The following is a 12565-nucleotide window of genomic DNA, read 5'->3' on the forward strand; positions in this document are numbered from 1 at the left end:
TTCTTCTTTATGCTGCCTCCCCAGCACACCACCGCGTAGAAGAGGGCGCTCGCCACAACCGTCTGATAGAACATCTGCAGCATCTTATTGCAGATGTTGAAGGATGCCAGCCTTCTAAGGAAGTATAACCGGCTCTGTCCTTTCTTACACAGCGCATCAGTATTGGCAGTCCAGTCTAATTTATCATCCAGCTGCACTCCCAGATATTTATAGGTCTGCACCCTCTGCACACAGTCACCTCTGATGATCACAGGGTCCATGAGGGGCCTGGGCCTCCTAAAATCCACCACCAACTCCTTGGTTTTGCTGGTGTTCAGTTGTAGGTGGTTTGAGTTGCACCATTTAACAAAGTCCTTGATTAGGTTCCTATACTCCTCCTCCTGCCCACTCCTCTTCCTCACACCAGGTCCCCCAGCTTCCAGCAACCATTCACTCTTCTGGTTTTAAGAAGTCCTCCAGCTTCCAGTGGACCTCCACTTTGCGCTGTAACTTAGCACCCACTGACTGAGAGGAGCTTCTCATCCCCCTTAGGTGCAGAGGTGGCACTCTGAAAACGAGAAACCACCAATGAGAAGTGGATGCGCACCGATGCCTAACCAATCAGTGGGGGGGGGGTTATGGCGGTCGGCCTGAGTGCCAGCAAGTTCAGGGCGGATGTTGATGTGGTGGTGTCAGACACATAAGTGGCAGCAGATCAGAAGTGCGCCACCTACAGCAACGAGTGGGGCAGAGCCAGCCATGAGATGTGCGGTGGACATGTGCCTCATCAGATCCTGAACTGGGAACAGTGGGCTCAGAAAATGGCAGTATGAATGGTTTTACAGTGCTGTGAAAAAGTGTTTGCCCCCTTCCAGATGTTTGTCACACTTAAATGTTTCAGATCATCCAACAAATTTAAATATTACACAAAGATAACCTAAGTAAACACAAACTGCAGTTTTTAAGTGATGATTTTCTTTATTAAGGAAAAAAAACTATCCAAACCTACTTGGCCTTTTGTGAAAAAGTAATTCCCCCTAAACTTTATAACTGGTTTACTTTTTGGTTCAGGCCAATTGGGTAAGAAAAGGGGAGGGGGCACTCCCTTTTTAAAGCTCATGCGTCACTTCACCCCCTCCAAGTCACTAAAGTTATGGAGGAGATGAGGGCACAAGAAGGGGGACGTCAATTTGAGGAGGCGCAAGGATCTGTAGTTCATGAATAACTGTCTGCCAAGGGGTTCATGTAGGCAGGGCGTCCACCCTGCCCAGCCGGCCCCGCTAGGATGTGAACTCGGGCTGCCACGAGAGGGTCCAGCAGTGAGCGCGACCATCGGGCTGAATGGGCAGCTCTGTTTAGTACAACAGTAGAAGTTGCTGCTTGTAATGTTGAAGTCCTTGAGTTTGTGTCCCACCAATGCTCAGGGTACAGGGGGTGCCAAGAGTGAACGCGTCAGCAGAGACAAAATGGCACAGGCTTGAGTCCAAGTCGGGAGTAGCCCACCTTCTGATAGTCGTTCAAATAAACGTGGGCTTTGGGCTTTGCACGATTGTCTGTCCGTTTTAGATACTCATTTCTGAGGTGCTGCCAGCAATCCAATCAGAGTTCAGTATTTCATTTTGCAGTAAAACAAACTGGTTAACCAACTTGTGCTCCTTTCTGCCCCCCAGTGTCTTTGTGTGGAAATGCCTCTAAAAAGCCAGTCACTTCACTTGCTGCTCAAGGTCATCAGACGAGGACTGAAGCTCGATGGGTCCTCCTCCTCCTCCTCCTCCTCCTCTCACGTCCGGCTCCTTCAGTCCTCGACCTCAAACGCTGCCAAGTTCGGCTTTCACGGAGTTGTGGTGCTCACGTGACGACCGGAGGCTGAAAACCCAGGAGAGGAGAGGAGAAGCCAAGGAAGCACCCGCGCCACCACAGCAGACGACTGTCCAGTATGCTAACTGGACGGTGAGCGGCAGGTCTGTGTCACAGTATACAAGGTTTTAATGTTTTAACGTTTACATATTTCTATCTACGTTCTGAGGGCGAAACATGCAGGCAAGGCGTTCACACCTGTGTGTTTGGTTACCATTTGACTAACTGAAGAGACGCCTTTTGTTTCCTTCTTGTGAGAATTCATACATAAGTGCCTTTAAGATTTTGTATTACTTGCCTGCGTTTCTTCATACTTTTATTTTCTACACTTCTGGTGCTATGGCCTGTCACCCGTGGGCTGTCACTAGTGCTCGTTTTTGCTGGGGGGGCTTTCATTTATAACACACAGACACATTCCATTGATGGCTTCAGCCTTGTTGAATCAAGTCATTCAAACAGACGACTCCTGCATTCAAATAAAAAGGACGACGACCACCACCAGAAACGGCCTGTGAAGCACCGGTGGGTGGGTTTGGAGGGTCCTGAAAGGGGGATGCCTTATGCTGCACTCAAATCGGATGGGTGATTTCTTTGGGGTGCCACAACCAAAGCTGACTATGCAGTCTGTAACCCACCCTGGTGGTCCCTTTCTTACCTTGCTGTACGTCTCGTCTGTGCCGTTTTATATTCGTCAAGCAGTGCGTCTTCTACCTGTTCTAAGTACTGACTCGTATTCCTTCTGTGACAGCAATAGTGTCAAGGTGTGCATCAGATTATGAAGTTACTTTATACATTTTATATCATTTTTGTACATAAATGTTGAATTAGAACCTTTATTACAAATCATTTGTATTATATTGTAAATTAGAAAAGATCTGCTTAATGCATGGATTTATTTTTCAACACAAACGCTGCGTAAGAAATGAATAGGTTGTGATAAATGAAGATACCTTATTGGTTTTATTGTATGAGTGACAATCGTTAGCTTTATGGATGTTTCTTTTATACAAGAAGACTTGATGTATCAAATGAATGTGTGACCCGTATGTGAACAATAAATGAGAAAACAAGAAATGCGCAGCCTGCTTGAAGGAGTTGGGTTTTGTTTTATTTTTATATAAAACACCCCAAACATGCCGTCTTCTCCACATGAGCTCCTCACACCCTTTTTCTGCTTCTTTTGTTATTCACTCGGTCCGCAGTAGCCAGGAATCTCAAACCAATAAGACGGGCAGCTGAAGCAGAAACTAGTGAGCTCTCAAGTTAACGGTCTGCACGAGAGACTGGGGCAGCATGAGCAACAAATGGGCTGAACGGCCTCCTCGCATTTGTGTGTTCATCTGAGCATTGGCATGAAGGCCTTCAGGAGGCGACAAGTACGAGTTTGCTGTGCAAACACATTTTGACTAAAACCAAACCGGACTTGAAAACGCACAAAGCCTTTGGTACAACAAGCCCAGTGGAGTCCACTCTCCCACATGTGACGACTTGTCAAAGCGGATGTCGCATCACAGGACTTCTGATCAGATGGAGTGCAGTTGCCAATCAGCAGATGTCGGATTACACAACTTGCAATCACAGGCTGTGTCAAGTTAAGCAGACTTTTTGGCAGACCTTTGCTGCTCCCTGTCCGTTTACACACCTGATGAATTGCAGGTCATGTCACGGTTACTGACCACGCAGCAATGTAACTTTTCCCTTTTTTGTGATATCCAAAAGCAGGCTGCTTGATGGAGCTGGCGCCGTACAAAGGGTCAACCGGTATGTAGAGTTCAGCAGCAGCCTCCGATCTAAAGCTAATACAGCCTAATGGAGCCACAGCTCTATGGAGAGTTGAGTCAGTCTCAGCCCTTGTTTTCCCTATTTTAGTATGCAAAAGAGTGTTGGGTCGATACAAAAATGTTTAGCTATCACTATAAACACTTCCACGGCCAGTTAATGGGTACCTCCCCACAGCACCTCCAAGCCTCTTCATCCTCAGCGCCCACATACCCCTCTGCTCTACTTCACAGATCATTAACAGGAGTGAGGTTGGATGGTCACTCTGCAGTCCCCTTTATAAATATGGTCAGAGATCACGACCCCTTCAACCTGATGTAGGAAGAATATTATCAATCAAAGAGCACTAACAAGCAACAGCACAAGCTGCTGAAAAACTGCCATTTACGTACAGTACATTAGAGAGATAATTCCTCGTGTCCACCCAGGCGATCATTCCAGGTCTTCCTTCCAAATGAATGTAACCCTCTGTAAGAAAAGTCCAAAATCCTTACCAGCTTTTGACCCTGATGATGCCTTTCTTCTAATCCTCATTTCACTCCAATTCAAAACGGAGTGTTTTTGTTGAAGGTCGCTCTGGCACCGATTAAGTTGGACGTCTGTTACCGAATGGTTATGCTGGGTAGTTTGCTGTGACTGCCCCACCACCAATTTATATTGGATATAGAAGTCTGTGATTGGTAAGCACAGACCGCCTACCCCCCGATCCCCCCACCACACACACACACAGACACACACACTGAACTTCATTAATATCAACTGGATTTAAGTAATGACTCCATGTATTAAATAGGCCCACAAAATTTGGATGACCCGGCCGTGGAGATGATTTGAAGATAAGAGACGCTGAACAGAGAACTTGGACTAATAAGCTTTATTGACTTTTGTTTACATCTCACAATGCATTCCACAGACTTTAATCTCAGCAGAAGTCATGACAATTACTTGCATAACAGACAATGCTTGAAATTTTCCAGGTAACACATTTGCAGCATTAGACATGGGTCCACAGATGACAGCAGGTTAACGTGTTCATGGTGGAAACGTTGCGGCTCTTTTTAAACTAGGCAAACTCGATGAGGTGACGTCTGCGTAATGTTCTTGCAAAGAGTACTAAGGTCCTAAATACTTGGAAGCTTTTTGTGTGCTGTAAGACCTGATGGCTCTCAGATGACTGAAATATCAAGCCCTGTGGAGCTGCAGAATAAAGCTTGGCTTTCGTGAAACACTACATTTATTAATAAATCAATAAAACAGTAAAATCACAATACCACTAAGTTTTCATACCAAAAATCACTGCCTGTGTTGCTTGCCACAGTGGTACCACCATATTTAAAAATTACCAGAAACCTGGCCTGTAGAAAACAGTACAATAGGGTGGAAAAAAACAAAAAGAAAAACCACTATTATAGTTGCAGTGCGCCTTCTGAATACAGAGTTTAAATGTAAGACTGACATGACAAAACAAAGAATTTTCTCGAATATTTTATTTCTTTAATACAGACCAGTGTTTTAGAAGTAGTAATCGGAGCTAACTGGAGACACACCAGTGGCATGGAACACCTGTACGCTGTAAGGTCCAAGAACAGCATTAGAGGAATAAAAAGTTTCTTCACAACATTATACTGTAAAGATCGGTGAAACTGCACGGCTAAGTCAACGTTATCAATTCATGCGCTGCTCTCCCTCAGTAGCATGACAGGCTGTGCCCACGGAGGCTTCTGCTCGAGACGTCCTACTCAGTTTTGCGCTTCAGTCCAGGAATTTTAGCTTGGATTCTGAAATTTAAAAAAATAAAAAAGACGCATGTTACAACACGACACAGGACAAGTGGGCGACGATAACAACAGAGGTTGAGCGGGACGCAACACCACATTCTCTGTCATGACCCCTTTGAATGCCAACACACCTGTCAAATCAAACCCTTGGTCCTTTCATGTGCAACCTTCTCTGACACAGCAAAGCCCACAGTGATGGTGGTCACTGCACAAGGCCAGGCCTGAAAAATGGGGTGGGCGGGAAGCAGAAGTGCACGCTTGGCGGCTTTTCTTCCTGCTTTAACCTTCAGTGCTGGCGGACCGCCATGCCTCCAACTGTTAGGACAGCTAGTTATAGTACTGGGTCCAGATTCTCCCTGTCCAAAAATCATCTGCCTGGTATTCTCCATGAAACAGGAGACATAATATAATGAGGCTTCATTTCAGGAGTCAACATTGTTGTAGAAGCCCCCCTTACAGCTTCAAGCTCAAAACCTTTTCAACCACCATTTCCAGAATGAACCTGGAGAAAACTGTGTGTATCCATGTACTAGCAGCCACTCAACGGTACTCCTGGAATATATTCAAGTTGCTCTGTCGCTTCAATTTGTCCTTTCATGGCAATTTGTTTTTAATTTCTGGGACGAGCCAGAAATCACATGAACAGGACAGATGGTCCAGTTTGGTAACACGGAGCGCATCATGGCTTGGGGTGTTGTCATGATGGATGATCTCCTTCTGGCATTTGCCAGTCATCCCTCACTGAACTTCACTGTGACACAAGGACACTTGTCTTTATCAAAGCATCCTCACCATACACCACTTTCAACAGCTGCAATTTATTCTTGCACAATTTGATGTTAACACGCTGCTCCAAATTTCTTTTCCTCATTTTTATGCTAAATCTCACACACAGGCTTATATTGCTTTGACAGCTGCTCGCTCACTCTGGGCTTTACCAAACACACACACAGGTGACACTACACAGTTGTTCCAGGAAATAAAAAATGGTCACATCTTTGTTTCTCTGTTCAGTAATGCCTCAAAAAGCAGTATTTATTTATGGACGGAGCCCCCTTTAATGTATAGTACCAGTTCAGTGTTAGTGTAACAAAAGGTCAGCGGGAGGACCTCATGACACAAATGCAAAACCAATCAAGCCACCCACACCAAATACTTACTTTGCAACAATATCTTTGATCTGGTTGTTCACCAATCCTAAATAATGGTCAATCTGTGCCTGAAAGTGTTAAAAACAAAAATGGGAGAACACTGGATTATACAAATCATGAAATGGCACTGAATTTTCAAACTGTGACACCCTTGGGCATAACAGAATTTAGGTCATTATACTGGTTGATTGCATTTTCTGCACCATCTTGATGAACACCACTGACATCTCCCAAGAGCTGATCAGACCTACAGACATGCCTCACTTTACAAAGTGATTGTTCATGAAACTATTTTTGGAATTGGTCACATGACAGGGGTGAAATTGTACAACAGCAAGAAAAAGAGTTGCCGAGCAGCCAATAAAGTGTGACTGAGAACCACCAGTGTCCATCCAGCCAGAAGACAACCAATCGGATGCTGTTCTTTCTTAACCAGGTCAAAACAGTGAAAGCTGTCGACAGAGCCTGATGGCCACATCAGCTGAGAAGGGGCAAGACTAAGGGGGGCTGATTGGGGGATGTGGTGGGACGAGTAAAGTCAACAACCTTTAAGAAGTAGAATTAGGCGAAGGCGTTGTGTGCAAGCTAGTCATCTTCAAACTGTCCACTGTCCCCAAGACTCGCTTTTTCATTTGAGTCAGAGTTCAAAAATGAGACAAAGAACTCTGTGGCCCCTGCCCTCTGCTCTTTGAGGGACATTTCCTTTTAGAAATTCAGATAAAAATGAAGGTGGGTGTGCTAGCAATTGTAATTTAAGATCCAAAACAAGCCTTAAGAAATTATAAAATAATAAAGTGAACATCACATCAGTCAAGACCAGCCTAATGTCAGATTAATTTTATGACCAGCTATCGACTCTGCGGTACCACCGTGTAAGGTGGGCCCCCTAGCTTGTCATCCTTACGTTGCCAGAGGGTTCCTAACTTAACATGGTGTAACAACGAAGCTACACTGTTTCAGTTCTGTTTACTACTAAAGGTGAGTTTGGATTCAGTGGGTGAAAAACTGGATTAATTCAAATTCAAATTACTAACCTGGTGCCTTTCATAAATTACTGGGATGCTGAACACTGAAATGAGAGCTGCAGAAAGAGAGAGACAAATCAAATCACACAAACAGTAAGACAACAAGTTTAAAGGTACATTTGAAAATGAGCCAAAAATATAAAAAGCACTGCAGTTGATACAATTTCAATGAGTCCAAGTCGTACTGTAAATAAGTTGGGTACATTATGGTTCCACATGCTCTCTGGTCAAACAACTCCATTGTGGAGCTCAGACTTACCAAGTATTAGCAGAGTCAGGCCATTAAACAAAGCACCAACGTAAGTGAGGATCCACATCAAGACGGCAAACTGCAGGGGGACAAAAAGAAAGCGGACACCATAGATGAGTGCAGTAAAATGGACCCACGAGGCAAGTAAGTAGATGGCCAGGCAAAACTTAATTCATTACATGATGGCATTTTAACAGATTTTATATTATATATATCATCAACATCATATGAAGGACTAATGGAAATGAAGCTTGTAGTTGCAGGACTTAGAATTTCCATAACTGAACACAAATTGGGTCTGTCAAGACTTTACAGTCGAGCCCGAGACATTAGCACTATGAAGTCATCAAAGCAGTATGTCCTCAAATGCACCATTCCAACACCCACATGGTCTGTTCACCCCCACTCTTAAGCTACTGACGGCCACTCTACTTAAGCTGGTGTTCCTTTTTTGTGGCTCAAATCGCGCAACACAGGAGACTTCGATACAGCCAAATGCTTCACAATCATCCTAGTTAGTAGCCTTCTGCAGTGTATTGTAATTGGTCTGCCAGCCTGATCAATACAGCATGTGCTGCATGCCAACATCCTTGATGCCACAGAGTGCTTGTGAACGACTCTTTGTTATTGGATCCATTTAGAAGTGACGCAGCACTGTACAACAGCCAATAACTGAAAGGTGAGTGCAAGACAGGCAGCTCTCCATACATGGATCGCAGGTACCAATCAAAATGGTGTAAAGGAATATTTCACCAACCATCTCTGCCACATTCCTACTTCAATGGAAAAAAAAAAAATCTAAACATATTTAATGCATTTTACATACACTAATTTCCTGCTTAGTGGGGCAAAGCTGGATGAGGACATGGCAACTGTCCACACTAGAAAGCTAACCAGAAACCAACAAAAAGGTCCATGGCTCTGGCTTGTAGATTAGTTGGCTCCAACAGAAAAAAGAAGGCATTCCAGCCACACAGAGAAGTCATGAGTGGTGTGCAAGGTGTGGTGGCTTAGATGCTGGGGTGATCCTAAGTCAGTCTCCCAACCCCAACGTGTGTTAAACTTGCAAAAATACATAAAGGTACTGGTACAGTTAGAGGTAACCAAAGGGCAAGAGGTACACATCATCCAGGGACATCAAAACTCAGTATTAAGACAGGTCGAAACGTTTTGATCACCTACAAGGAGTAAATGGTGACTGACGTACTTAGGACTGTAGACAAGGTCGAAAGATGAAAGTCATGATTAAGAACTCAGTGGGACGGACATGTGGGTTTACATCAGAAACTGCACTCCCAGGTGATCTGCACTGATGTGTGTGGCGAGTGCTCAGTGCTCTTGTGGATCCAAATTTCAGGACAAGCTGCACAGAACGTAAGTACTATTTAAATGAAACAAATTTAAACAGGCAGGAGATAAGCCCAAAGGGACCAGACTGAGGAGGTACGTCAAACTTGATTGGTGTCAATTATTTGGTGGTTTACATTTTACGAGTCAATGGGGTGTCTTCTGCTAAACATGGGAAGCGTGCAGCTGCAACAGCCTGCGTCTGACCACAGTGACAGTGAAGTGATTAGGGTGGGGAGAGCTGGAGAGTTCAGAGCGGGCCAGCTTCAAACTCGTCACATAAGGTGGATATCAATATGAATTATAAAATAACTTACCAGCAGGGTCAAGGCTGACTAAACAACATTTCTTTAATGTTGCAACTTTTAAAAATAAAACCATGAATTGGTACCGCATTGAGCTGCAAATAAACAGTAGTAACTCTACAGACGGGAATGGCAGGGTAACAAATGGATTTATTTATTTATACATCCAGAAAAGATGGACTAGCTCAGCGTTTCTCAACCTTTTAAGTATTTGTGAGCCGAGTTTTCATAACAGTTTTAATTGCGCCCCCCCCCCCCCCTAATGTTTTTGTGAAACCTAATAAAATTTATTCCTATATTTTTTGCTGCCGAAACACTGCTACAAGTTTAAAATTTCCCTACAGTGGTAGTGCTGCTGCTTTGCAGTAAGGAGACTGTGGAAGATTGTGGGTTCGCTTCCCGGTTCCTCCCTGTGTGGATAGCGCTTTGAGTACTGAGAAAAGCGCTATATAAATGTAATGAATTATTATTATATTATTACGAATAGCGAAATTACGCCACACATGGCAACATTCGCGCACCCTTTTTTTTTTTTTATTTACTTTGGGGGCGCACCCCACAGTTTGAGAACTGTTGGACTAGCTCAAGAAAGTGTGGAGTGAGTGCCACATATTCAACACAACACAAATGAGATGTCAGTGAAGATCCTGGCATGGGAAACGATGGGCACAACACAGACAGCTGCCCAGAGCCAAGATCAGTGCAAAGGAAAGCCTCAATACAATTGGGAACAAACCAATATACAATGGAGCATAAAACCAGGAATTTATATATTTAATAAATGATTGTTTAAGTGGCTAGATCAAGAAACAGCAATGCAGGCAGAGGCCAGTCTACATTTGTATGACAGCCTGCAAAGAGTAAAAAAGAAATGTTGAAATCTAACAAGAAGCAAGGCCCAATGCTTAGGGAGTAAATCTAAAACTATAAAAATGAAATGCCAAAAAGATGGATCTCAACCATAGTAGACAGTTGAGAACTTAAAAAAAATCAAGTTTAAAGTGTACCTAAAATGGAAGATCACTCCATACCAGAAAAGGATAAACAACAACAGGAAACTCAAGACAGCATCTTCGAGGACGACCAGGTCTGACGCATACTGAAGACAAGACCAGCTCTGTAACTTGTGAAAATAAATAAACTCCAGCACATAATGTAGAGCTCATCTAAATAAACTGGGAAACAGAATATACCTTGGGAAGAACACAAGGTCTAAAAAGAGAGCAAGGAGTAGAGAAAGCACAAAGAAAATGAAATGGCAAAAGGTTTGGAGTGCTCATTGTGTTATGTGAAGAAAGGTCTGGGGATTTGCAGTTATGGGTTGTTTGCTTCAGAAACAGTTTGTTAACCCCTTAACCGCCCTCTGCCAGATATATCCGGCATCGTAGCTTTATTGCTGACGCCTTACTGCCGGAATTATCCGGCACATTTGCCTGTGGTTATGTGAATGCCTGGCGCGTAGTATAACTGACAGTTTGGCGTGGGTATTATTACTACGTTGTATTTCGACAACTCTGCGGTTGTATTGGCCGCTCACGTGATGTGATTCGAAAGTGAAAGCTGTGAATATGGCGAAACGTAAACTGACTTCAAGTGAGGTTTTGCAGGCGATTTTGGACAATAATTCTGATCATGATTGTAGCAGTTCTGAAGAAGATTTTAGCGACAATGATGATCAGCAACGTGCGCTGCATGATACTGTGAATGACGATGCATCGGATGATGGCGATGAGTGGGTGTATCCCCAGCATCTCAACTGGACTGCTGCCCGTTATCTGAGCCAGATATGAAAGATCCAAACCGTGACCGCTTGTTCAAGCTACGTCCTTTGATTGACCATTTATTTGAAACATTTCAGCAGGTAAATACTGCTTGAATAAATGTAAAGTAAAAAAACGAAAATTGTTCAGATTTCTCCTGGCATGGGGAATATTTAGGGAGTTGGCGGTTAAAGGGTTAACAGTATCAATCTGGCACTAGCTGGTATTATTAAAAATACTAAAAGAAACAAAAGCCAAGCAGCTGGGGCCTCAAGTATAAAACTTACTTATGCTTGAGAATGTGCGTATGCCATTTCTTACACAAAAGTCAGGAAGTATCAAAGACAAAACTTTACATGGAAATAAGTCCTAAAGTTTCAGAAAGTTTTGACCACCCTAAACCATACGCACACTTTTTGGCATTGGCATTTTACGGACTCTTGGAGGCAGGGCAATGAAGTAAACAAGTATCTCAATTCATCAAGGCCTCAGTCCCATTCCAATGTTCTTGAACTAATCTTATCAGTTAATTACCATCCTCTCAGTCCAGATGTCCTGAACATGGATAACATTAGGAAGTGTGCATTAGGCATTAATTGCCTTAGTGTGTGGTTTGTCTATTTTAACTATAAAAAGGGTGTGCTGTACAAAATAAGTGGCAATGGCAGTGTTATCACCACATATAGCATGATCCCGAGGTCTGCTTCCCAAACCATCACTTGATAAAATAAAGGATTCATGGATTCATCTGGGTCTGACTGCAACAAGAATTAGTCCAATTGAGCACCACATATTGGCTGCATAATACCTGAATAAAAGAGCTTTCTTCACTAAAGCAAATTCATTCTGTGATGGTGCCTTTCTCTTAACGTGTGCAGGCACGATCTCAGCCTTCTCACCTTGACCTTAAGGAATGTTTATCTGGGTAGCAACTTAATTATACCCTGGGCTTGAAGTGCCAGCACCTCCTGCTTTTGTTACAGATAGTGGATGCATGCCAGAATATCAAGCGCTAACCTTATTTGTACTTAAGCATGACCAAAGTAACTCCCACTCTTCAGAGTAAATATATGTATCTTACAACGCATCGCGAGGAGTAAACAAATAGTACAGCAGCAGTTATTTAATTCCACCATCCCTTACAGATGACACCACTCAGCAATGACAGCAAGATTCCTGAGCGGTCAGGAAGTTCACACTAAAAAGTGCCCATCGCCAAATACCCTACAGGTGTTAAACCTTGTAACAGAACAGGGATTGTGGGATGTCTGCATGATGGTCTCTGTAATGTAGGCTCCAACTCGGCATACAACTCCAAGAAGAAAGCTGTAAGA

The 12565-nt window shown here is 43.5% G+C and overlaps 2 protein-coding genes across 8 annotated transcripts in view; one reads left to right on the forward strand and one right to left on the reverse strand.

The window, feature by feature from the left end:
- The window catches only part of LOC114665604 (echinoderm microtubule-associated protein-like 6), a 352025-nt gene extending 349116 nt beyond the window's left edge, over positions 1-2909 (forward strand). For both annotated transcript variants that reach the window (XM_051919661.1, XM_028820199.2), the window contains one exon: positions 1650-2909. In XM_051919661.1, the coding sequence (XP_051775621.1) occupies positions 1650-1674 (25 nt within the window). In that variant the 3' untranslated portion in view covers positions 1675-2909. The remainder of the gene's footprint in view (positions 1-1649) is intronic.
- A 1565-nt stretch (positions 2910-4474) lies between these two features.
- The window catches only part of LOC114665605 (reticulon-4-like), an 85296-nt gene continuing 77205 nt past the window's right edge, over positions 4475-12565 (reverse strand). For all 6 annotated transcript variants that reach the window (XM_028820200.2, XM_051919669.1, XM_051919670.1 and 3 more), the window contains 4 exons: positions 7829-7898; positions 7579-7625; positions 6554-6612; positions 4475-5393 (listed from right to left, as the gene is read on the reverse strand). In XM_028820200.2, coding sequence (XP_028676033.2) covers positions 5351-5393; positions 6554-6612; positions 7579-7625; positions 7829-7898 — 219 coding nt within the window. In that variant the 3' untranslated portion in view covers positions 4475-5350. The remainder of the gene's footprint in view (positions 5394-6553; positions 6613-7578; positions 7626-7828; positions 7899-12565) is intronic.

Source organism: Erpetoichthys calabaricus, chromosome 15, assembly GCF_900747795.2.
Source record: "Erpetoichthys calabaricus chromosome 15, fErpCal1.3, whole genome shotgun sequence".
Lineage (NCBI taxonomy): Eukaryota > Metazoa > Chordata > Cladistia > Polypteriformes > Polypteridae > Erpetoichthys > Erpetoichthys calabaricus.